Source organism: Panicum hallii, chromosome 5, assembly GCF_002211085.1.
Source record: "Panicum hallii strain FIL2 chromosome 5, PHallii_v3.1, whole genome shotgun sequence".
Lineage (NCBI taxonomy): Eukaryota > Viridiplantae > Streptophyta > Magnoliopsida > Poales > Poaceae > Panicum > Panicum hallii.
This window is the reverse complement of record NC_038046.1, coordinates 5,126,385-5,149,639: the sequence shown is the minus strand read 5'-3', so window position 1 is coordinate 5,149,639 and position 23,255 is coordinate 5,126,385. Positions and strand designations below refer to the sequence as shown.

The 23,255-nt window shown below is 48.4% G+C and overlaps 4 protein-coding genes across 6 annotated transcripts; 1 reads left to right on the top strand and 3 right to left on the bottom strand.

Moving 5' to 3' along the window:
* Positions 1–99: 99 nt before the first annotated feature.
* Positions 100–4,392, bottom strand: LOC112893332 (probable 3-deoxy-D-manno-octulosonic acid transferase, mitochondrial). 3 transcript variants are annotated; one of them, XM_025960602.1, is made up of 12 exons: positions 4,016–4,392; positions 3,876–3,918; positions 3,293–3,415; positions 2,971–3,090; positions 2,805–2,883; positions 2,540–2,656; positions 1,956–2,053; positions 1,569–1,659; positions 1,345–1,467; positions 1,183–1,253; positions 686–903; positions 100–604 (listed from the first exon to the last, which is right to left on the bottom strand). In XM_025960602.1, the coding sequence occupies exons 1-11, from the start codon at positions 4,330–4,332 to the stop codon at positions 739–741; spliced, it is 1,347 nt and encodes a 448-aa protein (XP_025816387.1). In that variant the 5' UTR covers positions 4,333–4,392; the 3' UTR covers positions 100–604; positions 686–738. The 3 variants fall into 3 exon arrangements, with proteins under 3 accessions (XP_025816387.1, XP_025816386.1, XP_025816388.1); XM_025960601.1 differs by having other exon boundaries at positions 100–596; positions 4,016–4,390; XM_025960603.1 differs by having other exon boundaries at positions 100–596; positions 1,345–1,464; positions 4,016–4,387.
* A 990-nt stretch (positions 4,393–5,382) lies between these two features.
* On the bottom strand, positions 5,383–10,462 carry LOC112894903 (GABA transporter 1). The gene is made up of 6 exons (XM_025962748.1): positions 10,205–10,462; positions 8,616–8,846; positions 6,887–6,984; positions 6,597–6,783; positions 6,373–6,503; positions 5,383–6,250 (listed from the first exon to the last, which is right to left on the bottom strand). The coding sequence occupies exons 1-6, from the start codon at positions 10,323–10,325 to the stop codon at positions 5,636–5,638; spliced, it is 1,383 nt and encodes a 460-aa protein (XP_025818533.1). The 5' UTR covers positions 10,326–10,462; the 3' UTR covers positions 5,383–5,635.
* Positions 10,463–13,819: 3,357 nt separating this feature from the next.
* LOC112892938 (nucleobase-ascorbate transporter 12) lies at positions 13,820–18,717 on the top strand. Its single transcript, XM_025960049.1, has 10 exons — positions 13,820–14,400; positions 14,518–14,615; positions 14,711–14,881; positions 15,015–15,115; positions 15,592–15,727; positions 15,827–15,877; positions 15,980–16,267; positions 16,609–16,843; positions 16,920–17,206; positions 18,139–18,717. Exons 1-10 carry the CDS (start codon positions 13,929–13,931, stop codon positions 18,358–18,360), a joined length of 2,061 nt encoding a protein of 686 aa, XP_025815834.1. The 5' UTR covers positions 13,820–13,928; the 3' UTR covers positions 18,361–18,717.
* Positions 18,718–19,645: 928 nt separating this feature from the next.
* LOC112892937 (uncharacterized protein DDB_G0286299-like) lies at positions 19,646–22,635 on the bottom strand. Its single transcript, XM_025960048.1, has 4 exons — positions 22,380–22,635; positions 21,865–22,301; positions 21,463–21,763; positions 19,646–21,147 (listed from the first exon to the last, which is right to left on the bottom strand). Exons 1-4 carry the CDS (start codon positions 22,485–22,487, stop codon positions 19,897–19,899), a joined length of 2,097 nt encoding a protein of 698 aa, XP_025815833.1. The 5' UTR covers positions 22,488–22,635; the 3' UTR covers positions 19,646–19,896.
* Positions 22,636–23,255: the final 620 nt, after the last annotated feature.

Genomic DNA, 23,255 nt, shown 5'->3' with positions numbered 1-23,255 from the left:
CCAATGGTTTAGATGCATGTTTGTACTCAAAGCATTTTCCTGGCTAAAACTAATTCATCGTGTCGTTTTCTGTTTCTTTTTTTTTCTTCCCGAAACTTGTAATAAATACTAACTCGTTGAGTCGTTTTCTGTTTCTTTTTTTCTTCCCGAAACTGTACCTTACATTATTGGAAAATGACATCGATCGCGCATAGCACGCCTGATAGAATCATATGCAGCTAACAGTTGACATCTAACACTAAAACTGGCATCGTCCTTGAAATTCCCGCAGCCTTGAAAGTGCAAATTTTACGAAGAAACAAGGACGGCGAAACATCATCTGCTGCTGGCGCTAAAGAATGGCAAAATATATCACCCACGCCACAAGGAAACAAAAGAATGACAAGCAGCCCAGAGGAATTTGTCGAAACATATTTCAATTTCTGAGAGGAGCAAACCGGGTAGACGACACGGAGATACAATTCAGTTTCATGTGAGTGTAGGGGCCTTTTAATTTGAGATCCGTGTCCTTTGTCACCACTCACCACTTCACCAGGTCACCAGCATGTCGCATTCAACGGTGCGGTTGTCTTCCTGTGCATTTCCCCTCAGAGTCCCTGCAAGACTGAAATAAATCAGCAGCGGTAATATGGTGAACGGCAATTATCGTACTATCAGGGGAAAAAATTTGGGTCCATGAGCATACCACGGAGATTACAAGAAGAGGGCTCTGCTAAATTAACTGTTCCACGTATCTATTCAGAAGTCAATGGTGAACCTACAGACTAAATTCCATACACGGTTCACAACTCCATGTGACATAATGGAAAATGCAACTTTTGCAGCTCTTTGACATGCTCCCAGAGTTTCGGCATCACCAAGCAGTTCTTTTAGTGTTTGCAGAAGTTCGAATTCTCCAGCCACCTGAATTGAAAAAAGAGCACTCTGTGAAAGAATTTTAGGGACCACTTCCCTCTGTTAAACACGAATTTTCTCATGCCCAACTAATTTTGGTAAGTAGCGGGAAAAGAGGCATGTCCAGAACCAAAAAACTATCACTCATTATACAGCCACCTTCCCCAATTATTTCTACGGAGGAGAAAGTGATCAAATATAGAATGCAAACAAATGGTGTGCCGTAGTCAGTCTCACAGAATGATGCTTTGTTTAAATAAGGAATAAAGCATAACAAAAACTCGTGACCTGCTTGACAGCTAAAGGATTTGTTTGCCACATATCAAGCAGCATATGGTAGAAGTGTCCAACATGGGGTCCTGCAAGCCAGATTTCAATTCATGAATATACAGATATAGTGATTTTTTTCGAATGAATGTCAAAAATAAAATATCAATGCTTTCGACTTACCTGTCACAACAGCACAACCAGCTGCAGCAGCCTCAGAAATATTATGGCCAGCTAAGCCAGGTAGAAATGAACCGCCAATAACCGCAACTGAGGTGACCCTGTAAAGCATTCTTAATTCCCCTGCTTTTAATGGTATTTTATGCCATTAAATCATAGTTCAAAAATGGCATGTACAATTTGTGCAGGAAGAGCACACTAACTTTCAGAAGGAGAGGTGCACAAACCTAATGTGTCGACCATGTATACCCTAGTGCCTGAAGATACCACTTCCTTTGTCGACCTCAGCACAAAATTGACCTCTTGTTTCTTCAGTGCCTACAACAACATATACAAAGGTATCTTAGGTGGGTTCATATTATATATGGTACCAAATGAATGGCATCTGATACCAGAACAGAGTTGGGACTCAAAATTAAAATACATGATAATCTTCATGCCAAATAAATCCAAAATTCGAACAGTAAAGTCAGTTGCTCCTGTAACTACCTTTGTGTATTTCAACAAAGGTAGTCATTTTCACTTTTTGGTACCCAACAAGATACAGAAAGTAGTCAAATGACCAATGTCTCATAAACTACAGAGCTGGGGTAAAAGAGGCACCATTAACATACTACGGAAAATTTCTTGCAGTCCTGAGGATGTCTTGGCACAAGAATTAGTAGTAGAGTGGGATACATCTTGATTAACTCTTCATGAACCCGGAGAATGACTGAAAAAATAAAGAAAAAGAAATCAATGGGCTGTGACAAACTGAAAACCTTTTTATTCACAGAAGAGTAAGCAGACTAAGTATATGACAGAAGATTGACCATAAAAAACTACATGAATGAAGTTCTGGCAGAGGTGACTCTCCTAAAACAAAGATAATTTAGTATCAAGTTATTCCAAGCTGGAGGATATAGACGAATCCATTGACTCAGTAGTTAGCACTCCTAGATATTTGACTGCCTTATCCTTAACTATATATGCAAGTCAAACTTTCAACTGTGACTATTATAGTGACACCATAGATCTGACGTTGAAGGTATCAGATTCTAACAGCAGAGAATAACATTGTTGTGGAATGTGAATTGCTAACAGCTCCTTTATACAGCTCGCTAGAAGGGAAACGACACATTACATTTTTTCAAAGAAGGAATAAGTTTAATACAATACATCCATGAATCAGAGAAAAGGTGTAGTCCTGGGTTCTTACCTTGTTCTTCACCTCTGTGAATAGAAGCAGCCATCCAGAGGGGTCTATTACTAAACTGTTGCCGAAGATCATTTATTTTGTTGACCTCATTCTCCCCGACATTAACATCGCCAACAGCTATGCGAATCACATGAATGCTCTATAAATCATTTGACTTGTAAACCTGGCTATCTTCCAAGCTCCCAAGACAACCTTTAAAACTAAATCACTCATAGGTTCATTTCAAATTTAATGTCAGAAAAGACTAGACATAAATTGAGCATACCATATTTTAAATCTCCAGCAAAATGGATAATCCCTGGTGGTGTATGTAACAGCTGAAAACGAACAGCCTGAATAGTACTCTGCAATGATAAGAAATGAATGATGGGAGCAGTAATAGATGTACTCATGTACATCAAAGTAAGGTCAGCACTACAATTGGTACTTACCAATGGGGCAACAAGTGATAGTTTAGAGAGCATCAGAGTGACTAATGGCAACCCTAGAGGCACGGACCAGCGGTTGAAAGACTTCAGTGACATGCGGGCATTTAAAAGAGCGACTGCAATCTGCAGATAAGTAGGTAATTCCTAGCAAATCAGTAGCTACAGTCTACAACATGATGCTGACACTTTGAATAGCCCAGACAAAAGGTCCGCTCTTGCGGTACGGGAAATCAAAGAAAAGTGTCCAAATTCTAGAAATTAGAAAATGAGCATGATGATGAACAGAGATCTCATCATGCTTCAGATTTACGAGAAAGATACTTACCCCTTTTGCTGTTGCAGACATAATGAGGTTTGGCCAGAGTTCACTCTCCATAAGAAGTACTAAACTTGGCTTCCAGTATCCAATAAAACTGTCTATAGCATCAGGACAGTCAAGAGGAGCAAACTACATGCACAAAAAAAAAATCTGATGTCGGAATGGAGGTAAACATAGCATGCAAAATTTCACAGGAAGCACTTCTGACGTAGAATCCCAGAATCCTTGTCCCAGCATCTAAACAAACTACACTTTTCCTCTCTCAATCTTCACTCAAAGTTTACAGTGAAATATTACAGCCTAACAGCTGGGGTAAGGCAAATGATCCTGTAAAATTTTCGTTAGGTAATAGTACTGTGAGATCTAAGTAACTACAACTGGATATCCATTATCTTATTTTTGAGACAGAAAAAACAAAAACTGTACAAACAGCATTAGGCAGGCATGGACAGGCGTCAACAGACGAATAAAGCCAACCCAACTTAGAAATTAACACGTACTTGAAAAGAAAACAAAATGTAAATTCTCACTAAACTAATTTCAGCACAGCATCATGGCTATGAAGCTACGCGAGCAACCTGCAACGCACCTGATATATGACACCATCTGGGAGCAAATCCTTGATGACTTCGCTGCATCCAAGCCCCAGACAAAGCTGTTCAAGGTACGACCGCAACGCATAATACAAACTTTTAGAAATGGAACGCGCAACGGTGAATTGGAGCTTACAATGAGGAGAGAGTGGTGGTGGTGAGGAGCACGGGGAGGCCGGGATGGAGGCGGGCGCAGTGGCGGACGACGGGGAGCGCCGCCATTCCCTCCCCAAGGGACACGGCGTGGAACCACACGAGCGGGGATCCCGGCCGGGGCCGCGCCGCCGACGGACGGCCCAGCCGCTCCGGCCACCGCGTCGGGTGCTCCAGCCCTTGCAGCCGCCGCCACAGGAGCACCGCAGGCGCCGCCGCACGGCTCGCCGCCCTGTACAGCTCGTACAGCGCCAGCCCCCCGCGCGCCGCCGCCGGTGCCGGCGCGCGGGCCGGATGCATCGCGGCTGGTCGAATAGTCGATCGATCGAAGCGTGGTTTTGGGCTTTTGGCAGCGGAGTGCGAGAGCACTGGCCGGCTGGCCCCAGCCGCATCAAGTGAGTTCTGAGATCGACTCAGACATGAGGAGCCCACGTACATCCGTAAACCGTGCTAGCTTACGCACTCTCGTAGTTTCCGCTTTTAAAATTGAAAGGCTTTCCTTTCTCTTGCGCCTTCCAAATTCAGTGAGCAACTTTGCCTGTTTTCAGAACTTCAGATGCCATCATGGCGTTGCACGGACAAATATAAAAGCGCCTTCTCCCTTCTGCCTACAACGGCGCAAGATGAATACTACGGATGACTGGAACCTTATCTTTACATGATAACCGAATCATATTTTGTATTCATGCAGGAAGTTCAAGTTAGATTATCCAACAACAAGAGGACATGATGTTGATACGGTGAGATGGTGTGTTTCTACCGAGTAGACAATACAATATGTTTTGTAAATATTTTTCAAACAAAAGCAGGAGCACTGCTACGTTATTTGACTAGGAGTAGAAGGCGAGTCCTTGCATAGTCTTGATTACATAAAAATAAAATAACTTCCAACTCTAAAAAAACTAGGGAAACAGCTGGTGCGCGGTGCACCACAGGCCCGCAAACGCATGTGACGCATGTCGTCTGTCGATCTCCTGGAGGAATTGAAATACCTGGCTGTGATCCCCTGTATGCTTACAGGATGAGCATGGTTGTCTCCAACGGTGTCCTCTAAACCGTTCTCTACCCTATATATAGAGAAGATTTCATTCTCTGTATGCTCCAGCCGCATTCTCTAAATGGTCCTTTAAAATAGAGAACGCTACAGGTTTCCTCCATATATAGAAATTCTCTCTCCTCTTCTCTATTTTTTCTTTACGTTTTAAACACTGGATTAAATAAAAATAAAATATATCCATAGCATTTGAGGTATGATAAATACGTACGTACAAAAATTTGGAACAAAATACGTTTCTAATATAGGGTTTAATGTATAGAGAACGAAATTTAGAGAACGTTGTTGGAGAGAAATGAGATATAGAGAAGAGAATCTTGTAGAGAATTCTGTAAATGAAGGATATAGAGAAGGATATAGAGAACGACGGTTGAAGATCTCCTGTATGGCGGTCTGACTTGCATGTGGACAGTCCTCCCAAAGCTAGATTCGTGGTTTACTCCGTAAGCAGGCAGAAAAACACATTTGCGCGTGCCTGAGACACCGTACACCTCTTACATCGGTTATTACACGCAGACCTTTCTGTGCGTTACTGGATTTGTGAGCTCCTCACACGTTGGCGAAAAGCTTGTAGGTCTTGGCGTCCAGCGCGATCTGCCGCACCGCCGCGACGGACGCGATCGCGGCGAGCGCCGAGAACACGACGGCGATGGCCGTGTTGAGCCAGAACACGACCCCCTTCTTGGACGGCTTGAATGTGGCGTTGTAGAACACCGCCGGCACGGCGAAGTCGAGCGGCAGGAACCCGAAGGCGCCGATGAGCGAGTTCATGTCCCCGAAGAAGGGCACCATGGCGGCGACGGTGGTGGCCAGCGCGACGGCCGCCGTGCGGGACGCGAGCCGCGGCGCCACGTTCCGCGCCGCGTACTGCCCCTGCTTGGCGTCCGAGAAGAGGCCCTCCAGGACCTCGTTGGTCGGCTGCAGGTACACCACGCCCACCGCCGAGAGCTGCAGCAGCGTGAAGAGCTGGGTGATGAGGAGGAGCCACTCCGGGATCACGGCCGCGCCGTCCACCATGAAGTTGCTCAGCAGGGTGCCCTGCGCCTGGTTGCCGACCGCCCAGTACCCCGAGATGGCCACGCTGAAGAAGGTCGTCACCACCACCGCGTAGCACAGGCACAGACCCCTGAACATCTTCCCCGTCACCGGCGCCGCCACCGTTGCCTGAGGCACATCACGTTGCAAATTTGTTACAGGAGTTGTCGCTGCTGCAAACATCACTGTCCATGGACATACAGTGACTAGATATGTGATTCAGAGCTTCCGATGATCTGCAGGCTACGTACCTGTATCTCAGGGATGATACCATTGCCATATGTGGTGGCGATGATGGCGATGGCGTTGAACACGCCGAACACACGGTTCTGCGCGTCACCCGTGATCGAGTAGTCCTTCGGGGGCGCCTTGTCGGAGTTTCCTGTCATGTCGATCGCATTGTCATAGCAATTACTTGTCACTGTAATTTTCCTTTGATCTCTGGAATGCTGGCTTTGGAGGGTAAGGGTAGTACCTAGGTATACGGAGCCGGCGACGGCGCAGAAGCTGTAAGCGAGGCACAACAGCAGCGAGATGAGGTTGACGTGCCGGAGCGAGTGGAAGGATGGCAGCTGCGCCAGGATCATCATGAAGACGCCGAAGATGGCCACGAACACGTACAGCTTGATCGTGCCCCCCGGGTTGGCGAGCAGGTAGATCGCCTGCAAGGGAAGTAGGAGCACACATGTGAAGCACGCACGATCCTACTCGTGTTTATGCAATAATAGATTTCCAGGACGATGTCCCGTGTGTAGGGTGCAGTACCTTCATGCTCTGGCCGGCCAGGAGAGTGCACGCGATGACCGCTCCGAAGCACACCAGGAACTGGATCGGGCCGATGTAGTATTTCCCCCATCCAGGCCCTTCAGTTGTCAGCACAGTCAAAATTTATCAGGTATCAGTGAACACTGAACAGTTTAGCCGAAGAAAACATCCTAAATGTGTGATCACTTGAAGAGTTTGCTCAAGGATTGCAACTGATGATGGTTTTTCCAACACGTATGTGTGACTTCGTATCTGACAGACTATATTATCTGTCTGGTATGTGGTATGTGATGTCACATATGCTTTCAGTTAGAGCAAATTGCAGGTAATGGGAATTGGGAAGTTATCGGTGCTGGTCTTTTTCTTGCCAGTCGCGTTCTCGAGCGACTAGGACAGGCATGCATTTATAGATGACAATATCTGGACCCTGTACTCACTCTGGAGTGGTAAGTTTCGTGGACAAAATTTACAGCGTGGGGCCTTGTCCGACGACTATACCACAGTTTGGGAGGAACTGCACACGCAACGTGCCCTGTCCTCTCGAGACATGCTGAGATTTCTGTGACCGCCACGGTACTCCTAGTAAATTAGTAATCTACGTGAGCACCATGCCTAGCAGACAATGAACTGTTCAAATTTGGACGCAATGGTAAGTACCATCAATTATTGGAAGCTGCTGTGCGCGGCGTGCCGACACTGGATGCCTCTAAGCTCTGACCGATCTGCTGCAGTACTAGTCGTTGACCACGTGCTTTGAAGTCTGAAACCCCACACAAATTAAAAACAACGGCTAGCATCTAGTTGCAACAAGCATCACGGGCCGAGTCCAAGCAATCTGTCTGCTTCGGATGATGCGTGTCCTGAAGACTAAACCCGCCCGTCCTTAATCTGCCCATCAGTTTCCTAGCTGCACTTGCATGCTACTAATATATCCCTGCCGCATGCGAAATTGGAAACGATCGATGCTTTGGCATGATTGGCCATAGAGCAATGACCTAGTGATGCAGGACTATAAGATAGCATTCCATCCGTTCTAAATTGTAAGTCGTTTTAGCAAATTTATAATTTTTATTGTGGATCTGAACACAGTTTATATCTAGAATCTATACATCTAGATTTGTTAAAATGATCTACATTTTGAAACGGAGTGAGTAGATAATCTTGCCTGCATAGATACAGGGGCAGCAATGACCTGGTCATGGCAGTATGGCGCCTAGTACAGGATACAGGGGCAGCGGATTCGGTCGCAGCTCTTGAATCAATGTACGCTCCACTTGGATCGTTCAAGATGCTCAATTCGGCCTAATCTAAGCCCTTGATGTGCGCGTCTCTTTGGCAGATGCAGCTTTGTTAACACAGATACCGAATGCTACCGATCATGTGGTCCAACAATTTGCACTTTCATCAGGCCCTTAGATTCAGGCTACCGATTGACGCGACAACAACCACAGCTTATCGTCTCATTACCAGTATCGCGGCGACGCTATTTGCGAGTGGATATTTTACGGATATAATACTCCAAGGTAATCGCCGTCAGTCATTGAACCGCAGCTGAGCTACACAATTAAACCGCGCAGAGGATTATTCCGCGATTACTGCAAGGGGCGCTATGCCGCTATCTATCTACCTGTCTAATCGCCGTCAGTTATGAGCAGTACATGGAGTGAATAATGTGATGCGATGGAGAAGTAGTGACGCTGTATATGTATGAGTACAGTAGCGAACTGACCTAGGATGTCGGTGGCCATGTCCCTGAAGCGGAGCTGGCGGCGGCCCTGCTGCGCGTGGTGCTCCAGGACGCGGGAGATGAGGTTGTACGAGTAGAAGGTGACGGCGGCGCCGATGACGAGGCAGATGATCCCCGCCGTCCACCCCAGCGCCGCGAACGCGAACGGCAGGCTCAGCAGCGGCGGCGCCACGATCGACGTCGTCAGGTGGTACCCGCAGTGCAGCCATGACCCTGCACCATGCCCATCATGCATGCATTGAACAAATTAAGCTCGATATTTGCAACCCTAAAACTTCAGATTTAATGATCACAGCTCAAAAACACAAAAAATCTTTAATTATGAATGATTGCGTGTAATGCCTGGTTCAGCGATTCAGGAGCCAAAAGATGCGACTTCGGGGACAAGAGAAATTTGCTTGGTCAAAGATCACCTCATCTTCTGTTCACAAAAAAAAAATTTAAAAAAAGTTCACCTCATCGGCGGCGAGCGACTCAACCTGCACTGCATGACTGTACCTGCACTTGATTGTTAGGATCTTCTGCTGACTGCCGCGAGTATGATTAGCTAACGCATTATTGCCAAATAGGATTACCTGACCAACCCCCGGTCTACTTCTGCCACCATTATTGCTCCGATCCCCAAGACCCCAAGTGTGGATGCAACATGGGTGCATGATGCTACTAGCATGTGACCATGTCAACGAGGTGAATGGCCAGCGCGAGCATTACACGCATCAGGCTTGAGATAAACTAACCCGACGCGGCAAGTGAAATCCACAGGTACATTTGACTAAAATTGATTGAATCTGCTTAACTAGCCATGTTAGTTGTGGTTCAGTTGTGTGATGCGGGGCCAGGCTAGTTTGGGAGACAGACGGTGTGCCACGCACATGCAGGAGTGTTGTACATCGGCACACACTTCGGCAGGGATCGCAGGGGCACGGTAAGTACACCTTGTTTTGTCTCTTCTTCCCGGTTGAAAAAGGACAGGCGAGACGTGCAGGCGTAGCCATGCCGTGGGATGGAGAGGAAGGAGAACCGAGGATCTCACGCCTCCCGTAAGGTAAAACGGTGAAAGAAAAAGAGAGGGTGTGAGGTAGATTGGCAAGAGAGCAAAAGCATTCAAACATGCATTCATTCACTCGAGAACTTTTGATCAGGGAGTGGTCTGTGGTCAGAGGGGGGAACAGTAACTTCGAACGGCCAGATCATTTGCCAAGCATGATGTAATCAATCCTTTTTTAACAAAATAACAATTATAATATGTTGAGTAATCATCGTCTTCTCGATCTTTCGTCTGCTTGCACCCTTTATTTATAACTGGCGTGTAACTGTTTTTGCATGATTTAGTCTTTTACTACTGGCTAGTTCGTTCGAAAAAGAAGAGAGAAAACTACTGACTAGTTCAGGTTGAGCCACGCCCAGGTTGCGTGTTTGAGAACAATAACAGCCAGTGGCCTCCCCGTGATCCTTGCCGGCGCTCAAGAAACACAAAGATGGTTGCAGAGGGTTGGCAAGGAGCACACGCTTGCCATGCAGGTGAAGCAAGAGAGACGGCGGAAGAAGAAACGCCGAGCGAGGTAGCTTACCCTTGGACTGGAGCACGAAGAGCGCGCCGGCGTCGAGCTTCTGGCCGATGGTGTCGCCGCCGGCCTCCATCTTCTTGGCCTCCTCATCCTCCCGGCTCGCGGCCACAGGTTCCAACCCCATGCCGCCTCCCCTGCCGCTGGAAGAAGGAAGGGGTGTCTGCTGGCTAGCTAGTTTCTTCCGAGCAGCTAGCAGCACGTCGTTCTGGCTGAGAGCCTGAGGCGACCCTGCCGGCTGTGCGTGCTGTAGTATCTGCAAGCTCACACAGGGCGGGGGCCCGCTGAGGCCGGCGGCTAGCTTATATGGGCGCAGCGTCGTGCCGCGTGCGTGCTGGTGCGAGCGCGACCTGCATCCATCCCGCCCGCGCCGCGCGCCGCGCGGCAGCGTCCTTGGCGTGCGACTGGTTAAACGGCAGCCAGATCGATCAGAAGCTAATGGCGTGACAGCAACTTGGGAAAAAAAAATACGGGACTGGAATTGATCGCGCCGAGTACTACGACGGAGGGTGTCCATTTCGGTATGGTACAAAACAACACCAAGCCTTGCTGCACGACGCCTTTGCTATCTTGGGGGCATCATGTAACGTGTGTTAGCGCGCGCTCGCGCACATGATCCATGTTCAACGCTGCAACAGTGCGTTGTTGGTATGGCACGACCCCTAGCTAGCGCTCGAGCGTCAACGTTGATGGAGGATGGACCGACCGGTCGAGGCGTATAGCGTATCTAGTGGCTGAGGAGCGTGCAGGGTCCATGGGCGTGTGTGCCAGTGTATACTAGGTGCGAACGCCCACTACTACTTTGCTAGTGTCCAGTGTCCACTACGGGATAACTGCAGTCTGCAGATAGCTGTGCTCACTGCGACCTGATTTTTCTTCAAACATTTTTTTTCTAAAACAAATACACCCTGCGAACTGATTTTCTTCGAGAAATGATCGGTCGGCAAGTATTTTCGTCGTTGATGTTTGCTTGGATTGATGGCTTGATGCTGAAGGAGGCCCGCGTGACAGTTATGGGCGCCGGGTATCAATCTAGTGGTATTGGGTAAGTAGCGGTCACTATCGAGTATCAACAGCACAGATCCTCGTCAGTGCTGTGTCTTTGGTGGATGTAGTGTAGCAGCCTGTGGGTAAAGTGACGGGGGAATGACAACTAATAAGCATCCGTGAATTCAAAACTGTAGATAATGATTGTATTGTTTGTTCTGACTCTGGCTGGATATTCTTGTGATCTGTCTTGTGATCACTCGCCTGCAAGTTGAGTAGAAAAAAAAGTCGATCTGGTGACGTCTTTTCAACGCTTGGCAACCGAGGCCAGCTGCGGAGACAATTTCTAACAGGTTCAGCCTCCTGGGTCCACGTGCTTCCTGTAAACAAAAAAAGAAAAACTATGCTGCTTCGATGCAGGAGATCTGTCAGTGCTGAGTAGATTATACAGTAACATGCATAGAATACTGCTGCTCTGCTAGCCACAGATCGTGAGCATAGTGTAATGGGGGGCGTTACGTTCCTTGGTGCCTGCAGGTACACGCTGCTCGCCACTAAAATAAACAAGTGCCATTCGACCAGTGTACATCACCCGAGTTTCAAAAGAAGTGGCGCCGCAACCGAATATAAAGGGTACACTCAGCTTTGACTTGCCAATGCAAGATTGTAGGAATTTTGTGTAGGCGAAAGCGTGCGGTGTTGTTCTTCCAGATGAGTGGCAAAAGCGCACGTTAATTTTCCATGTACATGGGAGAGCAGATAACGTTGTTGCATAAAGCTAGTGATCCAAATGCAAGAAAGTGCGGCGAAAGCTTTAGATGTCCAGTGGAAAAAGTGCATCCACTAAAACTCATTTGGTAAAACAGTGGCAAAGCTCGGAGCAGCCAGGTTACTGATCCAACCATTGATGATGTGAAGGAAGAACCTGTTCCCGTCAAAAACAGTCACGATTTCAGCTTGGTGATAAGAATGGAAGCAAAGGTCTCCATTTTTTCCTTTTTGAGTTACTGGGTCTCCTCCATTTAGCCCTTCTCATTCTGCAGGTCACGAAATAGGCCCGGCCTTTCCAGAGATTGGCCAACCGCGAGCCCAGCCCAACAGCCCAAGTAGTAGCGGCCCTTAGAAAGCCTGATGAAAATCAGTCCCATTGTTCATCAGACAAGCAGGCTTTTCCTGCTGCAAAATCTTGGGTTAATCTCAAAAAAAGAAAAAAAATAGTATCTTGGGCTATCGGCATGCACCCATAAATCATGTGGGCATGTAACGTTAATTATGAAGGCTACTTTAAAAATGGTTAATATGAAGATTTTTCTTCATCTAAAAATTATTTTTCTCGGAAGACTTAGCTTATACGAAGAGTGCTCGAGTACTTGATCTTTTTTTGTACTTTAAAATTTGTAAACAGCCTATCGGCATGCACCCATAAAATGTAGCACTCTATTAGCATTTACGCGAAGCCTTATATTTTAAGTTCAAGAATTTTCACCTGCAAATGAGGTTCATGGGCTCATGGCAGATCATAAAACAATGATATTTGGGGGCATGCGTACGTGCAATGCTAGGAGCCAGACTCAGTAGTTTGATGAGTGCTGCCTATGACATACTTGTGACGCAGCTAGGAGCCTAGGATTAATGATAGTCCAATTCTCTTGTTCCTCTATCCTCCCTTCTCATCCTTCTCCACGATGTGCAACCATGCAGGGGCTGCTTGCCCACTAGATCGATCCACCCCTGATGACAGTTGACAGGAATAATTACTATGTGTTTTATTGTGAGGAAGACCATGTATTTGTCTGTTAGCAGAATCGCCTTAATAACTAATTAGTAAGTGATTAATTTATCTCAGTTCAAGCATAATATGTAGAGTATGTTTATATGATGGATTCTCACTTGGGGATGATGCTCTAATGGTTCTCCCTCCTTTTCAAATGTAATACGTTTTAATTTCGCTCTAATTTCAACTTCTTTAACTTTCTGATTATGTCCAGAAGAAACTATGCAATAATCTATAATATCAGATAAGTGCAGTATCAAGGAACAATTAAGGTGGATTTAATGAGACTAATTTGATGTTGTAGATGATGTATTATTTTATAAACTTAGTTGAAGTTAGTAAAATAATTTACCCTATGACAAAACTAAGACGTCATACACATAGGGAATACTCTTTATCCATGATGATGCCTAGTTAACAATGGTTTTTCCAACAAGGTTTCGCTTACAACGAGCAACAAAAAAAAAAAACTCTCATCGTGCACACAGGAAGTTCATTAGGAAGTGGGTATTTTTGATAACCACGTAAAGTGGAGATGATGCGGAAGCCAACCTTATCGTGCTTAGCCTGCTAGTGCCAAGCCAACAAAGAGCAGCCAAACAGCGACCGAGTACGACCTCGCAGTCACGTACGCACCACTCGTCACTTGACCCGCGTCTGACCCGGCCGGAAAACCACACCCGTCACACTGACCCTATCCCAGATTTCAAACGCACGCCGCACGAACCCACCCCGCAACGTCCTCTGACACCGCGGGCCCCGCCCGCCTGCGTCCGCAGAATCTCCGCCTCCGCCTCCGCACGCACGGATTTGTACGCGTCCGAGGCGTCCAGCTTACTGCCTCCGCCCTCCCTCCGCCACCCCACCGCACCACGCTCCCCTAAAACCCTCGCCACCGCCACTCCCCGCTCTGCCCGGACCATTCCCCAAGCGCCGCCGCTCGCCGGCGGCGGTACCCCGCCCCCCGCGATGTCGTCCGCGTCCGGCGCGCTGCCGCAGCCTCGCCGCGGGCGCCCCGGACCCTGGCCCCCGGCGCCGCCCCCGCAGCCGCAGGCGCAGCCGCTCTCCTGGGCCAAGCGCACGGGCTTCCAGTCCCGCGTCTCCGGCGAGTCCCTGCCTTCGGCGTCCGCTCCCAACTCCGGGCAGGTCCCCCTCCCTCGCCCCGTTGAGGCCCCTGCCGATCTGGAGTCCGGCCCGCCGCCGGCCCGGCCCAACTCCGTCCTCCCGCCCCCTCCTGCCGCCGCTGCCGTCGCGGGAAATGGCGAGCGGCGGCATCCCCCGCCGCCCCCTCCTCAGCCGAGGACGCGGAGGAGGGACTCCGATGGCGGAAGGCCGAATGGGCAGGCGGCCGCGCCCTCGCTTCCGCAGCTACAGGAGGAGGAGGAGGCGCCGGAGCGACCGGCTCATGTGAAGTACGAGCTTCGTGACACTCCTGGAATATGTAAGTACTCAATCAAGGAAGAGAAACATGCATGTGTGAAGTGCTGGGCTAATTCGTGGGGGTGTCAGGTGTGATGTACGGTGTGCTAATTTGACCTGTTTTTAAGCTGTGTTGCAGTTCCTCTAGTGATATACGGATTCCAACATTACATCTCCATGGTTGGCTCCATCATCCTGATCCCTCTCGTGATGGTTCCTGCAATGGGCGGCTCGGCAGTGAGTGTGGCATTGATCCTGTAGTATTTCTTGCTGTGCGACTGATTTAGTGAATATGTTACTTAAGGGTTGTTGTTTGGATGTGTGTCAATTAGGATGACATGGCAGCAGTGGTGTCCACAGTGTTGCTCGTCACAGGGATGAATACATTGCTGCACATGTTCACTGGAACGAGACTGCCTCTCGTGCAGGGCCCATCCTTTGTATATCTTGCTCCTGCACTCGCGATCATAAACTCCCCAGAGTTTTTTGGGCTCAATGACAATGTATGATTATTTTCATTTGTGTTATGGTGTTTCAGTGCCTATAACATGGCCAATGTTGCAGTCATGCATAGTTCGCTTGGTTTTGGTCCTCTGGCAGTCCTGACTGAGCTTAACGGCTTGCATTCGATTGCAGAATTTTAAGCACATAATGAAGCACCTGCAGGGAGCTATAATAATTGGAGGTACATTCCAAGTGATCTTGGGATATACAGGCCTCATGTCACTATTTCTAAGGTGCGCCTCCATTTCTGTTAATAAATACAAAACCATTTTCTTGCCCATCCAATTAAATGCGAACAAATGATTGCCTTAGCAGTGAGTGAATAAAAAAAATTAGATGAGATGAGATGCACTCGTATAGGAAATATAAAACTTGATCTGAAGTTTCATTCTGAATGCCTAATATTTCAAGTATAGAACACCTTTTGTTATGGTCAGAATCATCTTTCACATGGCCATACAATATAAACAATGCACATGACATATTCTTGAACGTAGATGACTTGAAAGCTACAAGGGTCATCACAGTTAAAAGGGAACACTGTTTGTTTCCAGTCATAAACATCTTTCACATTTTCTGTAACTGATGAATACATTTCTCATGCACCTGGTCTTTTTGATGCACAATTCACCATATGTTATTGTGACAAGTAGTAATACTTAGGTGATCTCTACCTTATTTGTGTTTTGCCTTTATCTGTTTATTTCAGGTTGATAAATCCAGTTGTTGTCTCACCAACAGTTGCAGCTGTTGGACTTTCATTTTTCAGCTACGGTTTTGCTAAATTAGGCACATGTATAGAGATGGGAATTTTGCAGTTGTTGATGGTGGTTATTTTTGCACTTGTGAGTATGCAGGAAATCACTTTTCAGATGCATTCTGATATAATGTGAATAATGAAACATTGTCCTTTTCTGATCGTTTATCTATTTCACTTGTGGCAGTACCTCCGGAAAATAAAGTTATTCGGCTACAGAGTGTTTCTTATTTACGCGGTAAGATTTTGGCTTATAATATTTGATTGGATGTGTGATTTTGTGCTGCATGGTTGTTAGTATGAGAAGCTACTTTCTGAACTACTGGTGCTTCCTCCTTAGGTTCCTCTTGGATTAGGAATCACATGGGCCATTGCTTTTGTTCTCACAGCAACTGGAGTTTATAGCTACAAAGGTTGTGATGCAAATATTCCAGCCTCAAACAATGTATCAGCCTTTTGTCGGAAGCATGTGTTGAGGATGAAATCTTGCCGTGTAGACACTTCACATGCCTTAAGATCTTCACCTTGGTTCAGATTTCCGTATCCGCTGCAATGGGGCACTCCGGTTTTTAGTTGGAAAATGGGCCTTGTGATGTGTGTTGTATCAGTTATCGCTTCTGTGGATTCTGTAAGTTGACGATTGCTCTGAAGTTTGATATCTGCATTGCTTTCCTTTGGTATCTTTACTTTTCTTATTAAGCTAGCAATACTTATTTGAATAAGATCTACCCATTGGCACATTACCTTACCTACATTTGGAAACTTCTTGCCAATGATCAACTTGACATTGGTTTTCTTCTCCGACACTTGTTTTGCTCTACTATAGGTGCCTGGAAACTAATTCACTTAGTAAAAAACAACAATTTCTTCTCATGATTTCAAGTCCAGAAACAACCATTTGACTTCAATGTACTTATGATTAAAGTTTGCCTATCTCCTAACAACATGCTTGTGCCTTTTCAATTTAAGGTTGGTTCCTACCATGCATCATCTTTGTTTGTGGCCACAAGGCCACCAACATCTGGAGTTGTTAGCAGGGGTATTGGTGTTGAAGGTGTCTCTACAATCTTGGCTGGCCTTTGGGGTACAGGAGTTGGGTCTTCAACGATAACAGAGAATGTACACACAATTGCTGTGACTAAAATGGGTAGCCGAAGAGCAGTTGGATTTGGTGCTATTTTACTTCTATTGCTTTCTATAGTTGGTAAGAAACTTTTTCACATTTTCATGTTGGTGAAAAATTTCTTATGCTTATCACTGTTATTATGACTCCTTTGTAGGAAAAGTTGGAGCGTTCATTGCTTCTATTCCTGATGTGTTGGTTGCTGCTCTCCTTTGCTTCATGTGGGCAATGCTATGTGCTCTTGGCTTGTCAAATCTTCGTTACAGTGCCACTGGGAGCTCTAGGAACAGTATTATAGTTGGGCTGGCTTTGTTCTTGTCCCTATCGGTTCCTTCATACTTCCAGCAATATGGTGTACATCCTAGCGCAAACTCATCAGTGCCAACTTACTTTCAGCCATACATTGTTGCATCTCATGGACCTGTTCACACTGGATCTGGTGGGGTATGTACTCAAACTTTCAACCTTGTTTCAACAGAATACTTCATTATCCTATTCTGCTTTTTATATGCGCATTACAGTGAAAAAGGGTGGGCATTATTGCCTGTTAGCCAGGCAAATGAAGAAACTGCACCCCTAAGTTGAGCCTAGGAGCCCCTAATCCTGCACACCTCCCACCCTGCTGTCGCCATCCCTCTCCTCTGTGCTCCTCGCCTTGACCACCAACCCAGTATCTTTAAGTCTCCCCATTCCCCTTCCTTCTGCTAATTTCTCCTGCCACCAGCCAGCCTCTGCAGCTGGCTTGCCTTTGACTGCACAACTCGCCACTGGCTACCTAGGAAGGCAAACCGCCTGTCTTGTTCCTATACCAACCCGACCATCTATATGCTTCACAAATGAAATATTTAAGGTTTATGGTTCAACTTTCGAAAAATGTATAAATAAAAAAAGATAGCATATGAAGGCACTAATTGAAGGAAATTATATGCTTCAATTGAGTATTTGTCAAGCATGAATAGTTCTAGTGGGTAAAACTTTTAAAATATCTGATGTTGGATGTACTCCATTACATGTTTGGTTATTCAAGTTTGAAGTATCGTGAATTATATTACTGTCCTGATGAGCATGAATCTCCTCTTCATGCTCCCAGGGTCAACTGCTTTCCACCACATTATTCCTCCCCACCCCCTCCCCCTCGATTAGTACCAAGAAATATAAAATCGAATTATTTTTATGATGCTTCAGATCTTAATGTCTAAATTATCTACTTGTACTTACAATCCAGCCTAATATGGTTAGGAAATTATTACAGCTTATACTTTCATAAGAAAGAAATACAATCCTACAGCGAGCATGTGCCATCCTACCAACTCCTGGTGCGAGTTTTTGATAGCCTTTGGTTATATCTGAGTATTCTTTATCTGCTTGTGTTTCAGGTGAACTATGTCCTCAACACGTTACTGTCACTCAACATGGTCATTGCATTTCTGGTTGCTCTCATTCTTGACAACACAGTCCCTGGTGGCCGGCAAGAGCGGGGGTTGTATGTATGGTCAGAATCAGAGGCCGCGAAGAGAGAATCAGCTTTCATGAAAGACTATGAACTTCCTTTCAAGATTGGACGTGCGTTCAGGTGGGTGAAGTGCGTTGGCCTATAGCACAATTTTGGGTAGCTTGTAGCTTCGGCCAAGTTCATCAACATCTCAAGTGAAGGAGTGGTTAGGTCATTAATCATGACCGACTATTTCGTGACCAAGCTAGTGTATATCCTATATTACTCCTTAGGTTAGTTATTTTGTCCTGATGCATCTAGATTTTCAGATACTTCGAGACTGCTGTATATCATCGCTGACGGATTTTGTTCTTCTCCTGTTATTTAGATGGTTTTAAGAGAGATCAATTTGTATAGGCAATAGCCGGTAAAAAGAAATCTGAGCTGCACCTGAACTCTATCCGGTTTTGTGTTAACTTAGGTTCACATGAATCAGAAATCTGATTTGTCCAGTTGGTTTGTAGTCACCACTCACCACAGAAACCGGCACCTTGCGTACACCCTACTGGGAATTCAGATTACCGTACTGAATCTGCACCCCAGGTGTATATTGTATTGTTTAAGGTTGGCTTCGCATCGAGTATAATTCTCACTTATCAAACTTGTAAATGTTATTTAGTTTCGTCGCACTGACCAGATTATTCACAGCAAAAAAGCCGTGAAATTAAAGCTGAAGACAGATATGATCCTAGCACTGTAGGTAGGAGCCCTCGCTTCAGTTCGCCTTCTGCCCTTCTCAACTGTTCATCCATGAAGCTCTATACTCTTGCTAGCTGACATCTTGGTTACTGCCTGTCACTGGCACTCGTTATAGAGGTCAAACTATAAGGAAACTTACAAACTTTTACGTCATCCTGTTCATCACTATCGACGTATTATTGGTGGATTAGCCGTACGCTTGTGCTGAGTCACGTACTCGCATGCCAATGATGACGCCACATAGCTTGAAATGCAAGCACCCAAGAATCCTGGCGACCCCGCTTTTCCAGAGGTCAAACCGGTGGTCTGGCCGGCGGCCGCTTCCCCGGGCACGCCATCGGCAGAAACAGGCCACACCGCCCGCTCGCGAACGCCCGGACTCTCCGACGCTGGCGAGCGGCACGCCCTGCCGGCCGGCGGCCGCACGCGCCACGCACGGAACGGACTGTGCGTGCCAGGTGGGTGATGACTTTGAGGCAGGACGCGGTGGCCGCGATGATGGCGGCTGGCGTCGGTGGCGGCACACATGCTGTTCCGAGCATCATGATGTGTGGGCAGGACAAAAAGGTCAGTGAGGCGGCTCGAGGTCGAGGAGGCAAGCAACGTACTCATCATGAACGGCGCAGTGCCGTGCAGCAAAACTGGAGACCGCAGACCAATTCGGCGAAAGAAGGTGACGCACTAGCCAGGTGGGGGTGCAAAGTTCCCTTCGCTGATCCTCAAGTACCTTTCCACAACATTTGCATAGGTCTGCGCTACTACAATCATAAGTGCTTCTGCCTGCAAACAGAGAAGTGTTGTGGTATGCTGGTATGCTATACTACAGTACACTCTACATTACTGCAGAACACACTTCTATACTGCTTTACCGAACAACAGCCACACGATGGCACAAATGCTAACAAACGAAGACATCAACAAAAGGACATGGTATAGCTACAGCTTACAACATCCACTTATTGGATATGGTGTAATCGATACCACGCTGCATGAACAAATCCGCACTTCCAAGAGGCCCTGCTCTCCTCAGATCTTGCTGGAGTCCTGGAATTCCAGGAAGGAAAGGAGCACTCCCAACTGAAAAATCTGGGGTGGGAATGCTGCACCTACCAGGAGTAGGCACCGGGAGAAGCGCAGGAGTCTGAACATCACAGCGCTGCTTTGCTGAAAACCCTGACCCATCTCCGGAAACCGATGGAACTGATGTCGCGGCACCATAAGCAGCAGCAGCAGCAGGAGGAGGATTGCTCAAAATGCTGGTGGCAGGTAGAGCCGCGGCTCCCAAACTAAACCCTGAACCGCAGGCATTACCTGAGAACATCTTCTCATCCACTGGAAATGAGTCAGTTGGCAACCGGAATAAACCGGGAGTGCCGACAGATATCTTCGCGAAATCCTCGATCGCTGGAGCAGGAAGCGCCAGTATCTCCTCAAGATTAGGGCCTGAGCTGCTTGCTTTCTCGGCATGTGAAATGGCAGCGCCGTCCAACTCCGGTGGCCAATCCTCCCTTTCATGGTAATCTTCCGGTGCCGGGAGCGCCAGTATCTCCTGACGGGCTGGGCTTGAGCTGCTGAGGTTTTCCCCATACGAGATGTCATCTTTGGCCGGCAGGTCGTCGTATTCTTTGTGCTCGTCCCCCGGTGCCGGGAGCGCCAAGGTCACCTGGCTGGGAGGAACCGGCTTGCTCAGCTTGGCACTGAGGGATATCCTGGCACGTTGAAGCGCCTGCAGGACACACTCTATGTCCGCAATGTTGCTTGACGCCGGTCGATACGGCTGCGTGTCAGCTGTGCTGTCCGTGTTGTCATGAAACTGCGAGGGGCTGTTGAGGGTGTCACTCGAGGGGCTCCCGTCTGATGGTGCTTTGATGGTGTAGTGCTTAGCATTCGCATTGTAACCTGATTCCCCGTCCGAGATTTCGTCCTCCCGGTTTTGATCTTGCCTAGTGACTGTGCTGGTGGCGGAGCTTTCTTGTGCCGAAATGGAAGAGGTTTGCGCACGCCCGTGAGCAGGCACGTTGCTTGCTTCACGCCGCAGGGCACCGGTTTCTTGTGATGCGTATTGGGGAGATTCTGAAAGGGAACCATCCGGCAGACATCCAGCAGACGGGTTGATGGTGATGGGGAGGTTCTTTTTGCTTGATTTAGACTCTGCATCTGTCTGAAATGCCTTATTCTTGACCTCCACATCAACCTGAAATTTGTAAAAAGAAGTACATTTGTTTTCAGATAAACAAAACAAAAGTACATGGGTATAGTGAACAAAACCGTAAGCTTCGCCTAATCAACTGCCCAGTTCTGAACCATGAGTGCAGTGCTAAGCTCTGCAGCATTTTGACATAACTAAGCACCAAGCTTGTACAGATGAGAAATGGAAGAATCGATGCCTCAAAAACACGTACGTTTTACAACGGCGCACATATATAGTATACACTCTACTGTAGTAGCAACCAAGAGCAACAAGAAACCATAATTCAGTAGTACAAAATTAAAATTTTCAGTTGCTTACCTTATTTGCATTCCTGTTCTCGTTGTACTGTTTCTCCCACTCCCTTTGAGCTTTCTCCTCTTCCTCGTACTGCCCTATCAGCTCTGCCTGCCTCTCCAGCACCCTCTCCATCTCCCCATCCTTCTCATACCTGATTACGTACTGGCCACCTCCACCGTCCCCTGAACTCCGCTCATCTCCACCCACCTCCCCGTCCATGTCCGCCTGGCCGTCGTCCGTGACATCCGACCCATCTTGCCGCCGCTTCTGACTCCCCGCGCCACCGCCGTCATCTTCTGTTGCCCCCGACCTGTTCCCATTGCTGATCAGAAGCGCACGTTTGTCAGTTAAAAGGATAAGAACGAAGACGGACAAGAATGGCTTGTGGAATTTGATGTTGGCTCCATTGTAAGCCAGAAGCACCTCAGCTCTATCCGCCGCCTGTTCTTGCGGCATGACTGTCCCATGCGGTACTTGGGCGAGGAATCGGAGGAGAGCAAGTAGAAGTAAGCCAGCCTGTGCTTGTGCTTGAGCTGCGTGGCCTTGCGCGGGCTCACGCTGCGGCCTTTCCACGACAGCCCGCCGGCGGGTTGGGCCGTCCCGGACAGCGCGTCCTCTGCCTCGCCCTTCGCCGCCACCGTCTCCTCCTCCTCCTCCTCCTCCTCCTCGAGGGCGGCGGCCGTGTTGCCGCGGCTCTTGGCGTCCTCCTCCTCCTCGCCGTCCTGGTCGGAGGCCTCGTCGTCTGAGAGGTGGCCGCCGAAGCCCTGGGACTCCAGGATGGCGAGCACCTCGTCAGCCGCCCGCTCCGCCTGCCGCCTCTGCGCCGTCACCGCCCGGACCTGCTCCTCCAGCTCCGCGACCTGAAAGCAGCAGCGCACACGAATCAATGCCGAATCGCCAATGCCATCAACATCAAATGCAGCGCCAATGTCACGTACCCTCTTGGCGAGCTCGTCCGCGCGCTCCTTGGCGGCGCGCGACACGGACCGCTCGGAGAGCAGCCGCGCGCGGAGGAAGTCGACGGTCATGGCCGTGGAGTCCGCCATCCGCCCTCGCGCACGACGCCGGGCCGAGCTGATGCACCGGTGAAGCTAGCTACCGACCGAATTCTCTCGGAGGGGAGCGGGGCTCCGCGTAGCACCGCCACTGCCCTCTCGCTCGCTCACATAGTCACATGCCGGCGCGGGCGCCTTGACCGGCTTTGAGCGGCGGCCGCGCCCCGCCTGCCTGCGCATTAAAAAAGGGGAACCGCTCGGTTTCCTGGGAGGAGCACGCAGCGCCAACGGTCCACCGACGCGCGGGTTGTTACACTGACTGGGCCGGCTCGCTCGACACATGCACGCCGGTCGCACGCACGAGGACCATGGGGCGGCCGACGGGGACGCGCCCCCTGCCACGGCGTACGTCGCGCTGGGGCGCCGTCGATTTCCAAGCGCGACGCCTCACCTACTCGGCTTCCCGGGTCCGTCAGGGCGGCAGTGTCCAGTGTGGCGTGTTGGCATCTTACGGGCTGTACCCCAGCGGTTGTTGTTTACGTACGGGATGAATCTGTCCAGACGCCAACCGGCGCGGCGGGTGATCTTCCACCCAGAGCTGGACCTGGACGAACGGGCACGGGCGGGGGCAAGCGTGGCACAGCTCGTCGTGTTCGCGCAACGCGACGCGAGGCCAGCCGGAGCCAACGGTTGCTACCAACGCCCCAGGCTAGTGGGGTGGGATGGAATGGCAGGGGAATGATCTGCGAGTCGGACGGCACATGAGCGGCTTGTTGGCCGCCCGCACTCGCTTGGAATCTTTGCTTGACTGCCTGCCTG